Consider the following 24,198-nt stretch of genomic DNA (forward strand, 5'->3'; position numbering starts at 1 on the left):
CAGTTACGAGTGTTTTCTCTGCACACCCTGTCGATTTTGGGGATTTTTACGCCTCAATCCGGCTGTTTGGAAAGCTGTTCTCATACTGAAGCAACCGCTCTGAAGCCTCACAAAGGCTTAAGAGTAACGGTGAAGTCCAACACGATGTGTGGATGACAGGAGAGCAAATGCAAAACAACAGATAAACTGATCAATAGTAAATTGAGTTGATAGGGAAAGAGACAGAGGATGTTTATCTTTGAACGTCCCAATGACTCTCTCAGACATAAATTGACTGATTTAATGGGTGTTTCTTCATGTATGTATGACAACAGTCAAATAGTTTAAAAGCCAATTCTACCAAATGCTTCAGAAATGTGTGAAAACATCTAAATTTGAATAAAATGAAAATCTGTCTTTAAAAAATCTAATTATTTTGCCATTTAGCTAAAAGAAATAATCTTAGTAATCTTGGAACAAGAAACGTTTATCCTAATTTAATGTGACAGTGAGAATAAAAGGTCACCTGTCTTTTTGTACAGTGTATGTAAATATCTGGTTTCAACTGAAATAAACGATTCTTTGCATATTTTAAAATTTAAAATGCAGATTCAGCAGAAGATTCAACTAGCTATTACATGAAAAGTCAAAATTTTTCAAAGCAAATAAGACACATGTACACCCAAACTGACACCCAAATGCACACAGACATGCATAGACAGACACACACACACACGCGCACACACACCTCTTACATAAGAGACTGCCCTGAATTAGTTATTAGGGCTGCTTTATTAGAGTGAGACAGGTGAGTTATGAAACGCTCTGGAAACATGAGTCAAAGAAACCGTGAAGGACCATAGGAGAAAATCATGGCAAAGAATAAAGAGAGATAAAAAGGAGATAATGCAATAAGCAACGGCAGCAGAGGGGTGAGGTGAGGTAGAACAGGATAGTTTGTAGGCCAGTGTGTCAAAGCTGCCAAGAAGGAGGAGGAGGAGAGCTATCGGACGAGGAGGATAGAGGCGGAGAGGACGCATGCTGGAAGCTGGAGCTGGCTGTCGGCGTGCTGGACAAACTATAGCCTGTTGCATAATGTTCTCTGGCAGACGGCGTCTACCTTCAGCCCCTGTAAAATACTTCTGCGAAATCCCACCTACTAAGAAACAGATCTCTTAAACATTTTGTGGAAAACTTGTGTCAGAACACAAGACGGCTATTTTAGATCAAAGAATTCCACATCTGTCTGAGTTTATTATATACTAAGACGAAGATTTTCTCTACGCGTACCAACTCAAATTACGGTACAGAAAAACCGACAGAATTACCAACAGAAGCTCTTTCTAAGATGCTTTCCCCCCCTAATTTTCCTGAGTGGTGGTCAGCATCTAGAACCTTCTGGACATGTTCAGGAAGACAAACAGTCCAGTCAGATTCAGTTTGCTGAATAACAGCAAAGGATGACTCAGCACATTAGGGCTCCCATAACCGATGACTCAGCAGGATGACTCAGATTATTAATTTTTATAACAAGCAATGGTTGAGATATTAAACTAACTAAAACTACTTACAAAGACTGGAGCTGGAGCATTGTCAGGGGAAAAACTCCACCCAAAGCACAGGAGTTAAGACACAAGGTGGAAAAAACGTATAATACTACAAAAGGTCACTGTGACAAAAACACCCTTCACTTATAAAGACAGTATTAAAAAGTCTTGTGTGTAACTTTGGACTCTGTAGTTTGTCAACCCCCTCTCCTGTTTGTGTACCACAGAGGTCTACTTTTCTATTTCCTTCACTAAGCAGCTCCTCACTAACAGACAGACTGTACTCACACAGGGGTAGGACACACACACACACACACACACACTCAGCACAATGGATTAGGAGAACTGAGTGTTCTTTAGTCCTTATCGCTGCTCGTCATGACTCATTTTAGTAATAATGACTCATCAAATGCTCCAGCTCGCCTGAAGACTCCCAAATGAAATCTCAACAAGTAAGGACACATGTGGACATTTGTAATTTCTCCATAGATGGTCAATGTGCATCCTCTTTTCAAGTTATGGCAATGTCTTAAACAAAGAGGAATATGTTAACATAACGTTTCATAAATCTAGCCAAGGGAAAAACGTTTACTTTTACTTTCAGCCAAGTTTCTAATATACTGCTCACAAAAGTACTGACAGAAACTTAGCCTTTCTTTCTGAGATGTGTGTTGCCTTTAGGCCATGGAGGAGACTTTCAACAGGAATCTTGAGCAGAATACAGAAATAATGCTCCGTTTTATCCTTTTGAGCTTTTCAGCCTCTTTCACTGAGCAGACTGGATTTTGAAACGTTGACAGCCTTTTGGAAATGTGAGTTAAGGTAATGATCTACACAGACCCTGTAATGCTATCTAACCTAACTGTGCAAATCCATAACAAACAGCAAATCCAGTTTTACAGCATCTGTTCTCTGAATACAGTGTTTAATCTACAATTAGGGCAGGAAGGCTAGAAAAAATATTTTATTATAGAGAAATTAGTCAGCTACATTACAAATGATGCTGCTCAAAACATTTCTGATCAATGTAAATCTAAATTTGTTAAGTTGCTAGTAAAAACAAGACATGGTTTATGTTGAAGTTGATATTAAAAGTTCAGGCATTTCTGAAATGCATTGCAAAACAAGAAAACAAATTTATGATTTACCTCGAGGTAACTGTAGTGATGTCTATTTTTTTTTTCAAAAGAAGGCAAAATAAAGTTCAACTTGTTAAACTAATCAAACAACATTTTCAGAACTGACAGGCTATTTCAGTATTCAACATTTATTCAGCTGAACAGCACCCTCTCATGCTGAGCGGTCCTTCCTTTATGCCCGTCACGTTTACCCCCATAACCCAGTGCTCTGCTGAACCATATGTTTTCCTGCTTCCACATGCTCACACTTCGAGCATGGCTCAAGCCCGCACGGCTCCACCAATCAGACACAAGCCGGGGTTTAGGTAATGATACGAGCAGCCAATGGGAAGGCGGGACCTGGACGACAACAGGAGGAACAGGCTGCGTACGTGAGATGAAGAGACCGGCAAAAAAAAAACCACAAAAAGTGAAGAAAGGAGACAAAACAAGGAATAACATCCGAGAGGGACGGGCGGGTCTAAAGACAAGTTGAAGTTAAAGAGGTTTGGCAGACACATGAGAAGACGGACGATGCTTGCTTTGGTCGGTACGATCTGCTGTTACACAACAACGTTAAGTAACTTAGCAGTCCAGCAGTGAAGGAGCTTCTGTTTTCTTCAAAACTCATAGAAATACCCCTGTTTTGAGTCCTTTTCACTTTTGAAGGTCTTCCTATAAATTCATTGCCCCGTGCTGCCTTCAGTCCATGCTGTTATTCTGCAAACAGGATGTCGCATAGAAGTAGCACTGCACCACACCAGCACCGATCATTATCTTTCAAATAAGCCACTGGCTGTGAATCATCTCCGAATCCTTTTTCTTGCGCTTCTCATAATCTAACCTCAAATCCCGTTTCTGGTGTTTTGTGCAAGATCTTTTCACTTATCTTGCATCCAAAACTTTCTACAGATTTCCCTCCGGGTTTATGCACTCATTGCAGCACCAGTTCTCCTAAAACGTGAAGCAAGTAATGTCACCTACCTGAAAAAGACTCGGATTCGTCCAGAAGCAGCATGATTACTGCGGAAAGATAAGAGCTCGACTTCTCTGCCTTTCTGTCACACTGGAATCACCCTCTGTTTTGTGAACTGGAAATTAAAGGAGGAGGTTTGTCACCCTCCTCTCAGCCTAAATTTAATATGCAGCTGGTTTGTAAATCGACAGCTTTGGTGAGTGACTGACTGCTCTAGCTGACCGCTCCGTGTGTTCCTCTCCACTCAATAACAACACCAATGCAAGGCAGAGGAAGGTAGGCAGATGAAAGCTTACATAACCCTGCATGCTGGAGCTGGGGCCCCATTCAAGGGGTATGTCTATGGGAGGATCTGAGTGTCACTTTCTACCTTCCCCCTATCCCAAATGAAAGAAAAAATAAAATACACGCCCCCATGAGCATACGTAGGATAGCAGAGCATGTGCGGAAGCAGTCACTTACAGTCATCCTGTTACTGTACATGTTATTAAGGTTTCTTAAAGACATAAAACACAAAACTTTAATATTTTGCATATGAAAACATGCTGGTAACAATTATATTTACTGTTCAGCAGTGTTTGAACATCCAGGTAGTTCAAACAATTGGAATTGGAAAGTTTAAAAATATCACCCTGATGAAGAAAATATGTGGATTCTCCTTAAACAGTATATGTGACGATGACGTCAAAGAGGCACAAAAATCAAGCTAATAAGCTAGCATTAATAAGATTTATGTTAGACTAGCAACAAGTTTCACACAGGATTCTGTAGCATTTAATGTCAATGTAAGTAGGTGCACATGAAAGCTTGTTTTTCAGATAGTAAATTTTATCTTAAATAATTTATGTTTTAGACATAAATAGCACAACAAATAATAAAACAGACCATGACATGTGTTGAAGATAACAAACTGTAATTTGCATATTTTAATTGAGTTTTATTTTCTTTATACAAAAGTCGGTATTAGCTTTAATGACTAAATAAACTGAAACCTGATCAGTAAAATAAATCCCTCTTAATTCATGGTTCAATGAGGGCATGACTCGCAAAATGAATTAACTTTTTTTTTTGTAAAGAATAATATCAAGTCAGTACTGCCAAGTAACAGCCTGACCTTAATTTCTAGGAACTACTGAGAGACTAGAAGCCACTTTATTCAATTTATAGGCTTATTTAATCAGATTTGTAACAATAACACACAGAGGGAAGTGAATGCTGTTATAAACCTTTCAGAAAATGTGCAATCTGTGATTAAATGCTTCATCACAGCTATTTGTAATCCAAAACCTATGCTTTACAACAGGTTATGATAAAAACAATGACAATTTGCATCCAGTCAAATGAGTTTTTTAGACTTTTTTGTAAACTAGGATTTTATTTGGATAACAAGGACAACTTCTGTTTCTATTTCATAATATGCCTTATGAAACGAGAGAGCTGTGCTCTGCCTGAATTGCACTGCACCACATGTAGGTCAGTATGATAGATCTCCCCCTGCCTTGTGTCTGATAAAAATATACATGGCAGAAATATGAACTTAAAGATGTCAGGGGGGAGGGGTAAAAAGCTGACCGCTGTGTGGAAACAACTGTCAGCCAACTAGAAGAGCTGCCATGCACTCACTCAAAAGAAACTCCAGCTACTCACCCATGTCATGTGGCTGAAACTTTTTTGTTGTGGTCTCCTACTGTGCTGAGAGAAACATGTTCCACTTTAAAAACTAACTCCAGTCGGTGTGTGCTCCATGTTTTAACAGCTAACACATTCCCTCACTGGGCAAGTGTGTCAGAGTTTGTGAGCGTCCAAACCTCTAGCCTCGTTTCGCAGTTTAACCGGCTCTCCGGCGAGGACGCAGTGTCAATGGGACAATTACAAAACAATGAGTCGCTGGAAAGGGCCTCAGCGGGACGAGTGTAGCAGCTCCCCCCACGCCTCCGGTGGCGCTGCCTTTCCGGTCCGCCTCCTCTTCTTCCCCTCCCCCTCCCCCCCATTTTTTAACCAACTGACACAGAAGCCGACGTGACGCCAGCAAGCCACGCCCACCCCAGAGAGTCTGCCTTAGGTAACAGAGGTAACGGGTTCAATCAGGACGAGATGGACAGATGAAGAGGTGGATGGAGGGTGAGAGGATTGACAAAGACGCAAGAGGAGGAGCAGATGAATGCAAAACAATAACCATGAAGGTCTCCTGAAGCCGATTTAACTTCAAACCTTTAAGAGGCCAATCATTAGGCCTGTCGCGATAAACGATAAATCAATTAATCGCACGATAAATTAAACCTATCGACCTCATTTTAATTATCGGCTTTATCGTCTCTTCCTTTCTTTTTTCTTTCTGTTGACACTGAATGAAAAAAGGCTCAACTCCGGTGCTCTTCCTTAGTGTAATCTCCAGCTCACACTACACGAGTTGTCAGCAGACTGTCGGCCCATTTTCAAAACCTGAGAGACCACCATTAGCCGACAGAAATCCTAGGTATAACGGTTCGATCGGGTTCAATTGTGCCTTGTGGTGTCCAGCCACCTGGGCACAAAATAATGGCTACAAGTCCAGTTAACTAATTTTAAAACCAGGCATTAATCAATGCTTTACTAGAATCTACCTGTGATGCATGTGGCTAGAGTCAGCATAAAGTCCTGACTGAATGAAAATCATTATAACCTATAATGATTTTGATAGGGGCAAAAAAATCGTGTAGTATGAACTACTGCATTAGGTAGTCGGATGTGCTGATCTTCTCTATTTAAAGCTCGTGATTACTGAAGGCCAATATAGTATACAGACTTCATAATCTGCACTCTTTTAGTTGAATGCAGCATTTATTTCCACTTTGGCTTTATGTTGTTTAGCTTTTATTCAAGTACGTTTTTTGTTAATGGAGACTGAGAATCCATTTTATTTTTGCTTTTGGTTGTTTTGTTTATTTAGTTTATCAGTTCCAGTGTTATGTGTTCTTTTGAAAATAAAGTGTATCTACCTATGGCAGGAAATCACATGCATTATTAGTCATTTCCATTAAATCAGTGTCAAAAGGTCTCAAAACAATATTATCGTTTATCGCAATAATTTTTTAGATAATCGCTCGGCAAAATTTGTTATTGTGACAGGCCTACCAATCACATATGAAATGTTTTACAGATGTACGAAGGGTTCGGAAGGAAAGACTTTAAAGTGAAGGAGGAGAAAACATCTGCAGTCAAGAAACAAACATTTAATGGCCACTTCCTTAAGTATAATACCAATTTGGAACACATATTCCTGTGGCAGAGGTGTTGGAAACATTCGTCAGAGATGTGGGTCTTTACCAGTGGTCTCAAGCTCTAGTCCTCAAGTGACCTTTAGATGTCTTTCTGCTTCAGCACACCTGGCTCCAATATTAACTCATCAGTACAGCTCTGTAGAGCCTGACTGCACCCTAGTGAGGCAGTTTCACCACTTATTTCAAGCAGGTAGGGCAAGAGACACAACTCTGGCCTTAAAGAAAGACAGTTTGAGACTGCTGGTCTATACTGAAATAAGACAGCATGTCACAGGTCCTGCAGATTTGTTGGGTGAATATCTACAGTGCAAATCTTTAATTCCCAATTCATTAAATCCAAAATGTGCTCTGTTGGATTGAGATCTGGTGACTCTGGAGGCCATTACCATACAGGGAACTTGTTGTTGTTTTATAAAAATCAGTTAGAGAAGATTTATTTGAGGTTGAAGTTGAAGTCGTCAGAAGATGAGTGCAATGTGGTCATGAAGGTCAGCAACAACACTAATACAGACACTGGAGTTTAGAACTATTCTGACTAGGCAAACACAAAACAACAAGTACATAGCAAGAAGGAATCAGTAAAGAGTAACACAGAGAAAAGACACAAAGGAAGATTGAGCAACAGGAGCAGACCACTTTTGTGGTCAGCCCAGCTATTGGAAAATTAGCTTTTGGCTTCAGAAGACAGTATAACACATCATAAACTGTAATAAACACATCATAAACACCACATTTACTGCAAACTTATGTACCACATAAATGTCAAAACCCTATTCATAAAAAAGCCTTGATCAACGTGAGAAAAAGTGGACGGCTTTAAAAAATAAAAAAAAAAACACTACTATTTTACTTTGTTGTAGGAAGAGACTGTCTTTCATGTTACTCCAGAACACTTTTACAGGGAAAGTCTTATGGGACCAACTACAGGAAAGTATCTCAGAAGATTCTCTGACACTGGCACTTTTTGAAGCCAGGCCTCAGAGTGATCCACCCGGGGGAGATGTGAAGTACTTCACTGGTGTGAAGGCACAAATGGACAGAATGCAAGGCTGCAAGGTTTGTTATTATCTGCAGTGGTAGATAACAACAAAAACAATTGCAGACAACTTCGTACTGGATGTGCATCTTAACTTCCTCTGATAAGGAATATGTGTGTGTTTTACATGAGATCTTGGTTCACTGGAGTCAGGTAACTTTTTTCTAAATGAGGTGGAAGTTGGTGAGGTGCAGACTAAAGGTCCAACATACCCTGCAAAAGATCCACGTGGACTAAATGCAGACATATATATGACACTGAGTTGATAAGGCTGAGAATCACCCAGACTGCTACTGTGCAACACTAACAGGTGGCCTGGTGGAAAAGAAACGAGGCTTTGCACCCAACTAGCTCATAAAAATTGCTAGTATCACTTCTGATTGTCGGAAATGAAGGAAGATATCGGTAGACTATGGAGTCTCAACCAGCTAGTCTGTGAGGTGTCTGCACAGCTCACTAAATACGCACAGTATTCATGAGTATCAGGGAGTCCTAAGGGCCAAAAGCATATGCACATTTTAACAAAGTGCTAATCTCACAGCACTATGTAGTGGCCTGGCATGACAACTACAGCAGATTCAAGATGTCCTGGTGATTTCATCTAAACATGGAACTTTTCCCTGATCAGCATCTGAAATTACCAACAGTTTCCAGACAGCAGTCTCATGTAAACGTAGCTTATGAGTGAATAAGTAACGGACGTAGCATCACAATGTATTTATTCCATTTTCAACTTCCAAGAATCACATCTGCAAATTAAATGTTTGTTATGCGGAACATCCCAACTGCTCATGCTTCACCGAGGAACTACATTTATAAATTTATGTGCCGTGTGAATGTGTCAAACAATAGTAAGACATAGAGCGACACAATACACACCTCGAGCTTTTTTAAATATTGCAATAACTGTCTGCTTTGTGATGAACGCGTTTGTCCTTTTCACTTGATGATTTATTTTTTGCCTTATTATTATTTTTTTAATGCTGTGGACTCTTATTTCTGGAAATAAAGACCTATTCATTCTTAAAATATATTATGCATAAAAGAATTACCCTGCAGGGTGAGCAGCAAACTTACAGGGTGGGTCATTGAACCCTTTGGCTCTTGGTTTTTCCTGCGCATGCAGAGATTAACCCCTAAAACCCCTACCTGTTACGTAATCACTCCATTAGGACACCGATGTCCTCGTGACAGTTAAGGAGTTTTAACAGGAGGATTAATGACAAAATGCAAGGCAGGAAAAGGTGGAAGAAATCACGTTAAAGGAATAAAACAGAGGAACACAAACAATCTTAGAATGAGAGAGACTTGATATGTGTATACCCCCAAGACCCTTGGATTATCATTCACATGTGTACAGGGAGGATGGGATGTAAAAGGATCACATGACTTCACTCTTCAACCCACATCGCTGTGAGTGGGGGAGGGTCAGCAGAGAGAAATGGTGAGGAGTGGGGAAGAGGAGAGCTGACAGCAGCAGCAAAGACCGCAAAGTCTGCCTGGTAACATAAAAATTCACGCATACAAGCTCAGTCACCTTTGCCACACTACCACAGTTTTGCTATTTCACCACGCCTCCTGTGAGGAGGGAGGGCTCACATTTCTCTGTTTACATAACCGAAAGTGACCAATAGAGAGACAACAGAGAGCTGTAGGGAGATGGCATTTCAGCTGCAGAGCACAAAGAAGTTGGTTCAGTCAAAGTCAGAGAATTACATCACAAAAGATTCAATTAAATCTAATATTATTTCAATATTAACAAACAATTGTTAATATTGAAGCAGAATGGAGGAAAAACAAATTCTGTGTATTTTTTTTCAAAAAACGCATAAAAAACACTTGAGGAAATTTTCCATGCAGTAAAATCAAAAATATGGTAAATAAATAAATTGATCAGATTTAAGAAATACATCCAAAATCCTTATTTATTGTACTAATTTGTTACTTGTGCCCTGATGGAAAAAAATAAAATATGCAGAAGTTTTATGGTTCTCCTTCACTTGATTCATTTGTTAGTGCAAGCTAAGAACCTAAAAGACTTTGAAGTGAGACTTTTTGTTCTAGTATAAATGACTTTAGACTGCAAACATGCAAAATCAGATTACATTAGTGCAACTTGTTTTACACCAAGGACAAAACTGATTATTGAAAAAAATAAGCGTCAGCATCCTCGTATAAATTTCACATAGTGGGACTTACGACTCACTGTGCAAGGAGGCAAAAACTGGAAGCTCCATTCAAAAGTTTATTCAATACAATCTGGATGAAATGTGATCATCTCTAACGTTAGATCTATAAAACGTGAACATTGCACACAACATTGTTCAAAATTAGCACAAATTTGGTTACAAATGTGAAGGTTTCTTTGACATTTTTGAAAAAGACCAAATGTAAACAGGTTTTAATTTTGGAAAAGAGTAACATGGTGATCTGATCCATGTTGTTGTTGTTACCAGCTGAGAAATGCATTAAAATCCTGCTTCTTGTGCAAAGACTCTTCTTGTTGTGCAACTGACACTTTACTTTTATAAAAATGAACTGGGCTTCGTCTCTAAAGATATCGAGAAAAGGACTTTTGTCACTGCACAACCTGCAGAGCTTAAATGTTTAATGACACTTTAGAATAAAACTTGTGCTGTTTTTATCCATGAAAATGTTTTTACACCACAAATATGCAAATATGTTGTCAGATTTGCACTTTTCTCTCAATTCATGCCTCTAAAATAAAGTTAAATGTTCACTGGTTTTCCACACATAGTAAAATATCAAAGGTAAAAACAAAATAAAAGGCATTCCTACAGAGCCAAATCAAGCTGTATTTGAGTTTCTGAAATTATTTTTTGCCGTATATGTATGATTTACAGACTATTTTAAGAATCAAATAAATCTAAGTCTGAGCTCAGATTTCTTTTACACCAGAATTTTGTTGCCTTTATTGATAGCTACTCAGCATATGCACAAAAAGCCTCAGTGTTGGAGAACACGCAAAAAATTGGAGTAAATTATATTTCAGATGAACTTGCCGCAATGTGCCACCGTATTTCAGTAAAAGAAGCTACCAACAAATCCATGGTTTTCTATTCCTACCGAATAGTAATAGTTCAACAACATGCTTTGGAGTCTTTGTCTTATAACTTACTCTTTAAACAACACAAAGTAAAAACAATGACAGGACACCTTCAAGAGATTCTACTTCCTGACACAGCAGACTCTGCTGTTTACAGTAGGAATACATTTCTAAATGGTGCAGGTGATGACGATGAGATCATCTTATTTGGCCAACAAACTATTGGTCATTACTACACCCAGAAAGTTTCCTTTGAGTGAGTCTTGGATTTCTCAGACACAAACAAAGCAGCTGGATGAAGCAGGAATTAAAGGACAAACCTGAGGTTGTAAGACGCAGCGACAGTTCCCACAGTTCAAAACTGGGTAATTCATTATTCATTAGGCTTATTCATTTCCTTATTGATATTATTTAGTTGTTTAGTTTTTTGAAAATGTTTTTGTAAAGTAAAAGTTCAAGAGATTGTTGAGGTTCACTAAATTGCTCATTTTGTTTGATTTTTGAATAATTGCTGTGTTATTTCAGTACAGTATCGGGGCAAAGTAAAGGTTCACTGTTCTACACTTTGCTTTTAGAAATCCTATAAATAACTGGCTGAAGAAAAAAAAAATACAAAAAACATTTCAATCTTGAGCAAAACAAGTGTGATCAGAACTTTCTCCAGAACACTTGCACTTGATTTATTTATACAAAAATATTTCTCTCTTTCACTAAAACCTTTTGCAGTTCTTTCGTAAAATTATTCAATCAAGGACAAACACTGTCCTTTTGTAAATTAAAAAGTGATAAGTAATTAGCACTAAAAATCCCCTGTCATGTGAGCAGATTTACAATAGTACGGAGCAAACAGCGCTATTATTTTCATTTAGTCATAACCAGGAATTACATAAATTCAGCAATAAAACGAGATCTTTTCTGTCGTTATTTTTTAAAAGCTAAAAAAGGAAGCTTTGCTTCTTCAATAAACACAGCAGTGAAAGCATTTTCCCAAACCGTGTCCAGGTCCGCTGACTCTGTTTATCGACCCTGGTTCTTCCGAACTCATTCCCCTTCCACACACCTGGTTCAACAGGGTGAACTTAGTGGCCTGCAGAGAAGGTAATTCAATCATTTCTGATGCATGTTGGAACAGGAACTCTTCTCCAACATGAAGGACGGCGGGACCAGGAACGAGAAGCCCAACTACTGACCTTCACTACGATTGTTAATACATGAGGCATTTCCATTTGTTGAAAAAAAAAAACATCTTTAGACAATTTAAAAAAGTTATCAGGAAATATCAGAAGACGACAAAACAGCTGTTTTTTAACAGTTATCTTCTGGGATAAGAAAAACAAACGCTGAAGCAAACCATCACAAACAGAATATGACTGAACATGACTGAGCACAACGATGACAGGTGGTAGTGCTGACGAGTTACTGGAGCTCATTATCGGCCTGACATGACGTCAGCCTGTTACCTGATCTCTGTACATCCAAGATTCGGCTCCAAGAGCCCCACACATAGACACGCACGCACGCGCACACACACACACACACACACACACACACACGCACACACACACACACACACACACACCAAGTTATCTGGCAGTCTGGTGTGTCAGTATGTGGACCAGCTGGTGTTACTGTGTCACCTCCTACACTTCGCTCTGTGCAGCCCTTAATCAGGTCACTCATACACATCAACATAAACTAATGATGTTATGAAATGTTATGATTCACCATCTAGGCCCAGCAGACTTCGAGGAACCGGATCTTAGCGATACATTCTAATGCCATAATAAATGTGTGATCTACAGATTAAAACGTGTTATATAGCAAGATCACGAGTAGCAACTATGATTTTCTTGATTTATTTACAGAAATTTGCGGTGAATTGTTGACAATATCCTATTTCAGATTAAACTCTGTCCTTTCTTGATCTGTTCATAATGGATCCAACATGCATTTGAATAGAATAGAGCAGAAATGTCCTTCAATGTCCCACAAAGTGGGTAATTTCTGTGCAACAGCAGCAAAGTGACAGATAATAACAGCAAATATACTCACGCAGAGATAGAATATGAGAAGGGATGTATACAGTAGGAACAACCCAAATCCTTGTCAGTGGAGAACGTGAAGAGCTGGAGCATAGAGGCAACCAGCCTTCACAGTGGTAGTAAAAGCTCAGGAAGATTTTTAATATGTTTGCGGACATGCGAACGTGGACGTGCAAAACTGCCATAGAAAACTACAGAAAATTAGAAATGTACTATTTAATTCGGCATCACGAATCCTAACTGAATCTATTCATAAAAGAAACTTAACTTTATTTTAAGTTTCCTCTCCCGCCATGTATTTTGTATCAAAATCTCATGTGAAACTTCAAATCCCATCTGAAGTATGTGTGTTGCTTTTCATGCATCCCATTTTGTGTGGCTGCAGATTGGGAGAACTTCTGTAAGGAAGATGCTGACAGACTTTTTTTAACTAAGGTATTTTAGAAAAGCATTGGCTTAAAGCTTGTTAGGATGTGTTTAAGTTTGTATTTTTTAAATATTTATAACAGCATTATATATTTTTTGGATAAACTGCGAATAATTTAATGTGTTTGTCATAAAAACCTTGAATTTGGCAGAGATGTGTAGATGTATGGTCCGGATCTAACAAGTATTAGACCATCTGTGAGTGATTTCTGAAAAGACAGAAGCAGTAAGGGATGTTAAAGTCAACTTGCCGCTTACTCTCCTTTGAGCAATCAAGCAAGATAGTGAGAACCGTCAACTGACAGAAGAAAGAGCAAGTTTTCACCGCAGGTGTGATGTGGCAACGGCTGGCAGAAAAATCTCAGGAAAAACACACCAGGAGCGCCACTGTGCAGCGAGTTATTTGATGTCTGTGCTGAAGACAGAACAGATCTCCAGAGGTAAGTCGTGGGTAGATTCATCGGTAGAGATCACGCTTGAAAATGGAGCGAACTCAAGACATTCGGTGAAATAATAAGATCTGTTAGGGGTTCCTAAATCCTCATCTAGTTAACCGGATAACCTTTGCTCGCCGATGGTGTAGACCATCAGAGTCCTATTTTTTATTTTTTTTAATTAGATTGCTGAAAACATGGGGAGAAGATGCATAAAGCAGTTAACGGCGACTTGAGAAGTTAGCTTAATATTACCTGCTGACCTAAGCTGCTTTATAAGGATAACTTCCTGTTGAAGCAGCTTGCAAACTTTCAACTAAAGCTGACAAGTTGATGCATTTCGCAGATTAATAAACAACCGGGTGTCGCTAGCATTCGTGGGAGGAAACATGTTTAGTTGTTTTCTTCAGCTCGAGTGAACGTGAATGTGCTGGGCTTAGCGACGCCCACACAACACAGGCAGGGGAGCAACAGGCTAATTAACAGACTATTACTGTCCTCCTCTCTGGAGTCAATGCGTGCATGTGCAGAGACACAAGACCTCACCACAACCTGAACTGTGCAGAGACAACAACAGGCTGCACACACTCTGATGTGTTCTTTTGCAGACACATCCACCTGACCCAGTATTACAGCAGCATCGAGTTGCAGTTTGCAGGGCAATTTTATTTTAGAAGCCCCATGCTAAGTCCATTTCTCAATGTCACTTTTTCTTTTTTTTTACAAATGGCCTCACTTATAAGTCACAGGTTCAGTGCTGCCCAGTTGTTACAAGCTTAGAGTTTGCATGAATTCTTTGTATTTTATGCACTGCTTGCATTTTTTTTGTTAGAATTTATTCCCTGTAGTGTAAAGTGCTTTCTTTGCACCGAGTGGTACATTGAAACAAAAGTAATAAGATTTTAAAATAACAAAAACACTTTGGTAGGCAATAAACTATTTTATTGGGTAATATATCAGCAGTGGTTCTGTCATTCCCAGACCGTCTTCACAACAGACTTCCTAACTTGCTGTTGTTGATTCTTCTGTTTACCTCATTAAAACTATATTTTCTCTCCAATTTAAAATGCATACATTTTGCACATTTTAAATTGGAGAATTTAAAATTTAACACATTTAAATTTGTTAAATGTGTTAACAAATTTCCAATCCGAACGAGCACACCATGGTAATTTCCCCGGTTATTTAAGGATTTTAATTTTGTTCAGTAGTTCAGAAATAATGAAAAAAAAATAAAGAGGGAGAGTTGGAAGAAAACCAAATAACTTAAAACTTTGACCTGTACAAATACAAATCCAGAGAAAACTTCTGATATACTGACAAAAGAATGGGATTTTTAATCCAAACACAAAACTTTTCTGTTCTGAAAATCTTCCTTATGTGAAAGATATTATCTGGTCCATGTCAGAGTCTTTCAAATTTTTTAAATTTTCTGCAGTCAAACAGCTTTTTCACATAAATATCAGGTAAGCATGTGCCTTATACTACTCCAATAAGATAATGAAGAAAAATAGGCAATCCAAACGATGACAAAAAAAAAAAAAAAAAAAAAAAAATATATATATATATATATATATATATATATATATATAGTTGAAGACCTTCAGACATCCTTGAAACTTATTCAAGACCATTTCATATTGCATGCAACTTTGTAGGAAGACAATGGCCCTAACCTGTGGGTATTTACAGCTGTTTAATTGTGTAATAACCATGACAACCCACATCTCTGTGGAGAAAACATATTCATTGAACTTAAAAACTGATGGTTTTTTTTTGTTGTTGTTTTATTTAAAACTCAGTGTGTTTTATAGAAATGCTGCAGAGAACAATGAAGTCATACAGAAATAATCCGTAGTGAGGTGTTTTAGCAATTTTGTGTAAGGATGTAACATTTTATCCCAGTAGTTTTAACTTCTTAGGTTTGCATAAACTACACTTTCTCAATTGTAATCCTTTTTTTGTTAATAATGTTTGCATACAAATTAAACAAAGATAAAACTGAGGGACAGTAGAAGAGTTGGAAATCCCAGCAAGTTAAGTTTTGCGATAAAAAAAAAAAGCAAAGCAATCATTGAGAGCATGAAGACAAATTTATGATGATGGGTTAGGAGAACCCCATGTTTAAAGGTGAATAAAAGAATAAAACCTGGGATAAAAGATAGAAATGGGGACATTTAACCAGGAGGAAGTTACTGCCATGGAGGGGGTTGGCATCCTGGTGACCGTTGTCGTAGCAACCATGGGACAGACGTAGGAGACTGCGGGGGGCAGATGATGTCACCGGAGTAAAATAGACTTGCAAAGCAAGGAAGATGAGCATGTAGATCCTCCTCTTTCGACACACACTGAGGAAACCCCATAAGACGTCCTCTGAACAGGCTTGTTGGTTGAAGGGAACAAAATACAAACAAGCCTAAACAGGAAGTTATACGGAAATACGGCATTTTAGATCAAACTGTTGGATGTCGGTCTTTTTAAAATAGTCAAATTCTGTTGTTATTGTCTTCTGGAAGGTGAGCCTTTCCCAGTTTCAAGTCATTTTCAGCAAATAACTGGTTTTCTTCTGCATTTAGCTCCTTCCGTTTTTCCATCAAATCTGACTAACTTCTCTGGTCTTTCTGTGGATGAACCTCCAAACAGCATATTGCTGCCACCACAATGTTTCACAATGAAGGCAGTTCTTTTAGCTGAAATCACATTCCTTTGCTGGTTATATTCAGAAATTGGTAGACATAAACTAGAAAATATATCTGTTACACATTTCTGCTCTTGGACTGGGACAATTATACAAAGTGTGATAGAAATGCTTTGTAAGCCCAAACATCGAAATGGAAAAACTTGATTATTAATGCTTCCTTATAATCACGATCACGTCTCTCCTTCTCATAAAGTAAGACAGTTTCAGGGTCAGTGAAATTCTGCAGCGTCCACCAAAGCAACTTGACATGTTGCAGAATACTGCTGTAAGATGTAATTAGGACGACATGTACGGCCTCTGTGTGTGAGCCTGCATGCTGCTTGGTTTGCATGTGTGAGAGAGAGAGAGGACAGTGAGAAACAGGAGGTTTGCTAGGAGTACTTGAGATGTTCACAGGTCTGTTCAGCCCGGGTGGAAAAATACAAGTAATCTGTAAATTAAAAAGGGTTATCTAATAGTGACTCATAGTGATCAGAGGCCCAAAGGTCTCCACAGTCTGCAAACAAGAGCTATTAAACCTCCTAAATCATTAATGCCACGAAGACTTAGGGTGCATTCACACCAGCCCTGTTTAATCAAACTCTAGTCTGCCTAGAAAGTCAGGTTCGTTTGGGAGGTGTGACTGACCAACTGAACTCTGATGGAGACCAAAACAGCGAACTCTGATCCACCTGAAAACGTAGCTCTCAGTTAATTTATTCGTCCCTCTTACTTAGTTGTGAGTACACTTATGGACAGTGGACACATAAGATGAGATCAGATTAATGTATCATACTAACTCACCATGAAACCTTTCTTCGTCACTTCCATAATCTCTACTGTCATCACTGGTGAAGCAAATCTCTCTGTCGCTCTTCCTCTCGTTCAGCTGTTCCTCTTCATCGTCAGACATCCTAGCCCCACGGCGGCTGCTCTCTCAGCATGGCCACGCTGCATGCGCCTGAAACACACAAGGATGGCAGCAGTCAGACATGCTACTGTTAGTCCAAATTAAAACAGTGTTACCTGAATAAAAGCAATGGGTGACACATTTTAAATGTTACATTTATGTTTTATTGCCTATAATTTAGAAAATACAGCCAAGAGTTGGTCTGTGTAGCTATACTTCATTTTTCTCTTGTTTGGTTTTTCACATCAAATCACAATTCAGTTGCTAGTTATTTTGTTTAGCCTACAATTACTGAATTCAACCACTTGAGAATTGGTTGAAGTTGTACTGTTTCTTTTTTTATTCTTCAATGTATTGACAATTCATCTGATATTTGGGAATATACGAAGAAATATACTCTATCATCCGTAGACTGGAGAAGCTTAAAACTTGTAGGAACGGTTAATGATTAGTGATTTTGCTAATGCTAACTGTTAAAACTGGTACACCAAGATACTGGTAAATGGTCCATTTCTAGTCCAGAGACTCTTGCTCTGCTTTTTCCAAGATTCAATTGTTAACAAGCTTCCAGATCATAAGAAATCTAGCTCAATGTTGTACTTATATGTAGAAAAAAAAACACATATAGAACTGATTAGACGATCAAAAAGTTACAGTAAACTGAAAATAAACTAAGTTTTATAGGAAGTTGTACCAAAGTTTAAAGGTTATAATGGCAACAGGCTTTCGACGTATGGACAGGCATTTCATTTGGAGTGCAGTCATGACCAGCTGAACTCGTGATCATGCATGTGGCATGAAGCCTGTCGGACCAGTCCAAGGTTAAAAACCCAGCTGCCATATCTCTCTCTCTTTATCCTCAGATTTTCTCTGGAAAAGTGCAGACTGAAACTCATGATCCATATGTCTGAAGCTTTTTAACAAGTGAGATGGTTTATGTGAGGTAGCAAATTTACATAAACCAAAACATAAGGACTGTACTCATCAACTCCAACACATCATTTCAGAACCCTAAAGAAAAGTGTATAGATCTGTATTTGTATTGAAAGGCGTCTTCTTTAACTTATTCTCCAGATGCACACCACATTTCCTGAATACACAAAGAGAAAAACCCGAGTTGGAGAAACATTTTAAAGATCACTTCAGAAGGAGGGGGGAAAAGGTCAAGATGACCCACTGATTGAAGGCGCTGCTGGAGAGCAGACAGAAAAAGCAAAACATGCCAGGAAGAAACATAAAGAGCAAGGCAGAGAGCTTTCAAGAGTTTAAGGATCCTTTGAAAGCTTCACCTTTCTGTAAAAGAAAATCACACTTGCCTCACTCATTGGATTTTCTCTGACCTACTGCTAACAATGAAATGAGGGCAACACATATTAAAGTAGCTTTTACCAAGGTGTGTGCCTTGGTAAAAGCAAAGTTTTGCTTCTTTATGTGAAGAAGAACTCAGACTGGAGAAATAAAGGAAAACATGCAGGAAAAAACATGAGTTTATGACCATATGCCATTTCGCCCAAACCTTGTGTTAATGCTAAAAAGAGTTATTTGTCAGGGATGCATGATATTTCGGCATATCAGTCGATTTTTTTTTTTTAACATATCAGTATCGGTTTGAAAAGTAAAACTGAGCTGATATTAACAACCAATGTTTATTTCCATCTTGCTGCCATTTGTGTTTCAGGAGGGACAGAGGGATGGTGATGATGAAAACACAAGACTGTGGGCATGCTTTACTGAAGCAGTTTACAAGGTGTGGTCATCTTCTCACAGTCTCAAAAGTGTAGTGAAACAAGTACAGCATGATATCCATTATCGGGCATAACTCAACATACATAGTGGATACTGACATTGGCCAAAATTTTCGTAGCGGTTTCCCTGAATGCTCCATGTTCAGCACAACTGATAGCCTTCATTAGGACCTGTTCTCGACACGATGCGTCCTTGTGATTGTGGGACATGCCATCAGACAGTGTTTTGTGTGCAAAACTTAACAAACAGAATTAAAACAAAAGAACAAATGACACCAAACAAGTTGTGGTCATGTTATTTATGTCTGGCGAGTTGAGGAATCTGTGTGTTGCTGAGATGAGGGAGCGTTGTGAAGCGCGTGTGTGGGGTGCAGTGGAGGTCAGATGGGGAAGAGATAAGCATAGCGAGCAGAGCCATAGAAACCAGATCCCGTCTGAATGCTGAGGAGGATCTAATCGATGTGGAAGAGTTTATTTCCCATTTGGATAGAATTACAAAGTAGCTAAGTATTTTGAATAAATAGAATTTATTAGAAATTTTACATCAAATTATTCAGATGAAGGAGTTAAAGATTCAGCTATCTTCTAGACAAAATGATGAGGTTGAAGTCTATTACCACAATAACAATTTAATATTATGCATTTCTATTTTAACTATGACTGACACAGCTGAGTTAATGGCACAACTTACTGTAACAGTGAGAGTTACAGCACACATTACAAGAATGCTGTGAGATGTTTTGTCACTTTTATCATCATTTCAATTGTATGATTTTGATTTATGTGCTGACAGACTAACAGGGATGAAGCCTTTTTAAAACGTTTTCCTTAACGCACAGTGTTATTTACCGATCTGAATAGATTAGACATTGTCAACCCAACAGAGCAACTCAAAAACTCTTTCATATCTGCACAAAAGCTGCTGCAAAAGTCAGCTGTAGAAAACTCAATCAGATAAGAAAAAAACAAGACTAGGAAAAAAACACACTTTTACAGTAAGCTGTCTCTAAACTTCAGATTTGCCAAAGTAGGTCACAGCAAACTTTAGCAGACATACAGTAGAGCTTGTTAGCAGCCAGAAACTGCTTGACTCATTGCCACGAAGCTTTATGTAACTTCATGTGCCCAAGGAAAGACAGCAAAGCTATTCTGTTCATGACAGGCAATAAAATACCCGTTAAATAACACAGCCATATTGCACACTGTGTGGTTGCTACTCTGTGTAGCTCTGATATACTTAAATATGGGTTGAGAATAGATATTGTATGAGAAATCCACAATTAAATTTGTCCCAGAGGTAAAACTTTTCAATGAAACATAATGGAAATCTGATGCATGATTTGCTTCAGCATTAGCTGGTTTTAATTTCATGATTTTGTTTAAATCATCTTGGCTTCATGCTTGGCTGCCTTTTAAGCATCTTCTTCTAATTGCTAATTTTAATAATCTAGTTTACTACTAAAAAACTGATGTTATCTGAGTGTTTCTCTCTCCATCCTCTCCTTCAATTTCTGAGGTGAGATATAGTGGGACTATATACAAAATATAAATGCTCACAAGCTGTTAAAGGAGAAATAACATGCATCAAATGTGTTCCATTAATTAGTCAAATGTTTTGTTTTATCACCTAGATTAAGAGGTGTGCGCAGAAGGATTTTTTTTCTTTCTTACGTAAACATGCATGTTGTGATCTGCAAAGATATCAGATCAACCACAAGTGGTGATATTATTCTGGGAAGTGGGCCTTTCCAGGAAAGAGTCCAGAGACGGTGCTTAGTCCTGATTCACCTCTGGTGAAATGAATAATACAAAGCAACTTTTCAACAGCTTTGAAATTGTGACTGAAAAATCTTGGGAAGCCTTGAAATTGGAAACAAGTTCATGTGGGAGCAGTGAGGACATTTTAATCCCACAACGGCGCCGAGGTGGTTCCACCAATCACAAAGGTGTTGCATCAAGAAAGGTCTCATTTGTGTTCGAGTGAACACTTTCACATATACGTTTGAAAAAGTACCATGATGAAAGAAACACAACATTAACTAACATAATCTACACAAGGACACACATTTTTTCAACACAATCTCATGTATATCAGCCAACTTCAGCTGGAACAAAGAGCAAAAAGCTACTTTTTCTTGTAAACTAGACTGAAGAAGCTAAGTAAAATAAAATTTGATGGAGAATGGGAGAATGATATAGAGAAAAGAATGGAAGGAGACAAAAACAAATGATAAAAGAAGAGGCCAGTGAAAGAACAGCTGCTTACATAAGATCCATTACACAAGATGTAGCTAATAAAGCCACTGCTGAGATCACTCAGGATAAAAAATAAATTATACAAGACTCACTCCAAGATAAAATTGTCAACACAATGTCCCACCAAATACAAAAAAGCTTCTTAAAAATGACAGTTTGTATAAGAATCAAATTAAAAGACACATGCTGACAGATTATCTCCATTTGTCCCAAACCAAAACCTAATTCAGATTTTAATCCTCAAACAGTTCTTTACAAATGTAGAGAGATTTGGGCACTTGAACCTCAAACATAACAGAGAGAGGAAAGCAGACACTGCGTACATGGAGATGAAATTATCCTCTATTCAGAGTTGTTTTTTTATACCGGAAGAGCTGAACTGGAGTTAAAAAAACAAAACAACCTAAGAGACACAGCTTTGAGAAAGATTAAAATGAGTGAAGTTGTGACACTGTTTTGAAGAGAAATCAAACTTTCATCAAAAGCCTCATTGAACGGAGAACTCTGACTCAAAGACAAACTGAAGTCTCTTTGCTTGTATTGTGTTAAAGCTCCACCTTGGAGCTGCCACCACACAGAACAGCCCCTCCGCTTGTGAAAGTAAATCTGGTGGGCCTCGCCTTGACACTCAACAATTTTCCCCGACACGCCTCCATCAGACTAGCCGCAGTAGCAATTAGCAAACACCTGGTGGAACCGATCCAACGCTTCCGAGAACGATCGCAAACAGCATCACGGAGAAACTTGGTTTTGATTACGTCCTGAAAGAGAGCATCAGAAAAACTTTTTTAAGAGAAAGATACCAATTTCATGCGGCTATCACGTGAAGTCAAATTTCTTTTGTTATTTTTGATAGATATATAATTTTTACAACAGAAAATAACATAGTTACTTGACTGTGCTATAAAATGGCACTCTGTATAAAATCCAGTGCAAACATTTAACTGTGAGTTATTTAGCCTCAGTATAAATCCAGCTGGGCTGTAAAGACCTCAGTGGTTTGTTGGAGAGTATTTATCCATCATAACCTCAACCTTACCAAGACTACTTAGACTGACAGGTTGGGCAAGTAGAAAATTACTCGGAGTCACCCAGTCACTATAGTGGTGAGTGTTGTGAGGACATGCATTAGTCGTTCACTCCAACAGAAGAAAACAAAAAAATCTCAAATGTGTTCTGGTTTAATAAAAACACAATCAAACTGTCCGGCCTCCATGAAAAACAGGGTATGCGTTAGAAAACTAACGGTGCTCCTGACCATAATCACATCATCTGGACTGGTAAAGCGTGTGGTGGAGGTATCAAGTAGTAGGGACGCATTTCGTCAGTAAGGGAAGGGAAGGCAGTCAGAGGTAATGAGAAAATTGATGGGGCTGCATGACAAAACATGTCAGAGTCTGAAAAAGACTGAACAGCTGCAACACAAACATGTAACCATGGCTTCAGTCTCAAAGAGTAACAATCGCTGTCCCTGCTTTAATACCTTTGCTCGATTTGCTGAACTTCTTAGTAGACGGCACTGTGGATAAAATCTACCTGCATTCAACAACTTATAAAGTTTAGCCTCATACGCATAACTTTAAGCTGTTTTCACAAGTCTATCAAATATATAGTTTTTTCCTCTTCGTTTATATTCAGCCACACGTATGTGCTTGGAACAGTGGATGTGCTTTCAGGCTCCACCTTGCGGCATCATACTGTTTGTCCACAAGCTGAGCTCAAACTGTTACAAGCATGAAGAGCCACATGTAAGAATAAACATACAAGAAGCCTTAAACCCTAAACTTCCAGTTGAACGAACAAGCATTATCCAGAATGGCCTAGTCAAAGTCAAGACAGAGAACAGCCTCAACTCAGGGGGAGCTGAATGCAAATGGCCATGAGGCAAACTGAATTTATTTTTATAGCACATTTCAGCAACAAGTAATTTAAAGTTTTACATGATGAGAGCATACAACAGCAAACAAGCTACTAAACTTTCTCAAATTTTCTATCAAAATCATAAAAAATATAATAAAATACTATAAATAAGACTGGAGTGAATCTATATCTCAGATATTATTAATCTCAAGTAACCCTAAACAGATTTTAGCCTGGATTTAAAAGGCTAAAATCTTTTTTTTTCAGTACTTTTGCAATTGTAATTATTCTTTTTCAAAAGACCATAAAACTGAATACTGCTTCTCCATATTTATATCTGATTCTGGGGATGAAGAAAACTTGAGCGGCCTGGAAGGTTGAGACAACAACAAACTTACTTAACTTACTTTGGTGCTAAACCACTCACTGATTTACAAACTACACTTTTTACCTTTAAAATATACAAATAAAAACATGCATCCTTTTTCTTTTGCTTTGCGATTAAACAGCTTATTGTTGGTTGGTCACATAAACCCGTTTTGCTATTCACTGAAGTATGGGTTACAACATGACAAATGAAAAAGAAAAAAAGAACAGTAAAGGTGGTGAGTATTTTTGCATTTCACTGTGAAACAAAATTAAAAAAACGGAAAAAAAAAGAAGAAAGGATTTCTTATGCAACACTCTTTGAGCCGAACACTCTGGTGGTACCAAACTAAAATGTCTACTGACTTTCTGCTGACCTGCTCTTGGACCTAAAGCAACCAATTTGCAAGAGTAACAAAACCACTGACTCTTCACTTTACGACACTGCAAATGGATATTGTATAACACTTTTTTTTTTTTTATGTGGAACTGGCTT

At 38.3% G+C, this 24,198-nt stretch overlaps 1 protein-coding gene across 4 annotated transcripts in view; it reads right to left on the minus strand.

Moving 5' to 3' along the window:
• The window catches only part of LOC106903884 (helicase ARIP4-like), a 57,527-nt gene that overhangs the window by 29,559 nt on the left and 3,770 nt on the right, over positions 1 to 24,198 (minus strand). For 2 of the 4 annotated variants that reach the window (XM_088007038.1, XM_014967907.2), the window contains exon 2: positions 17,370 to 17,526. In XM_088007038.1, coding sequence (XP_087863164.1) covers positions 17,370 to 17,478 — 109 coding nt within the window. In that variant the 5' untranslated portion in view covers positions 17,479 to 17,526. Of the gene's footprint in view, positions 1 to 3,628; positions 4,046 to 5,267; positions 5,439 to 17,369; positions 17,527 to 24,198 lie in introns of those variants that run through there. The other 2 variants (XM_088007040.1, XM_088007039.1) reach the window with 2 other exon arrangements.

The sequence above is a fragment of the Poecilia mexicana genome, unplaced genomic scaffold, assembly GCF_051168715.1.
Source record: "Poecilia mexicana isolate PSO_F unplaced genomic scaffold, ASM5116871v1 scaffold_7, whole genome shotgun sequence".
Classification (NCBI taxonomy): domain Eukaryota; kingdom Metazoa; phylum Chordata; class Actinopteri; order Cyprinodontiformes; family Poeciliidae; genus Poecilia; species Poecilia mexicana.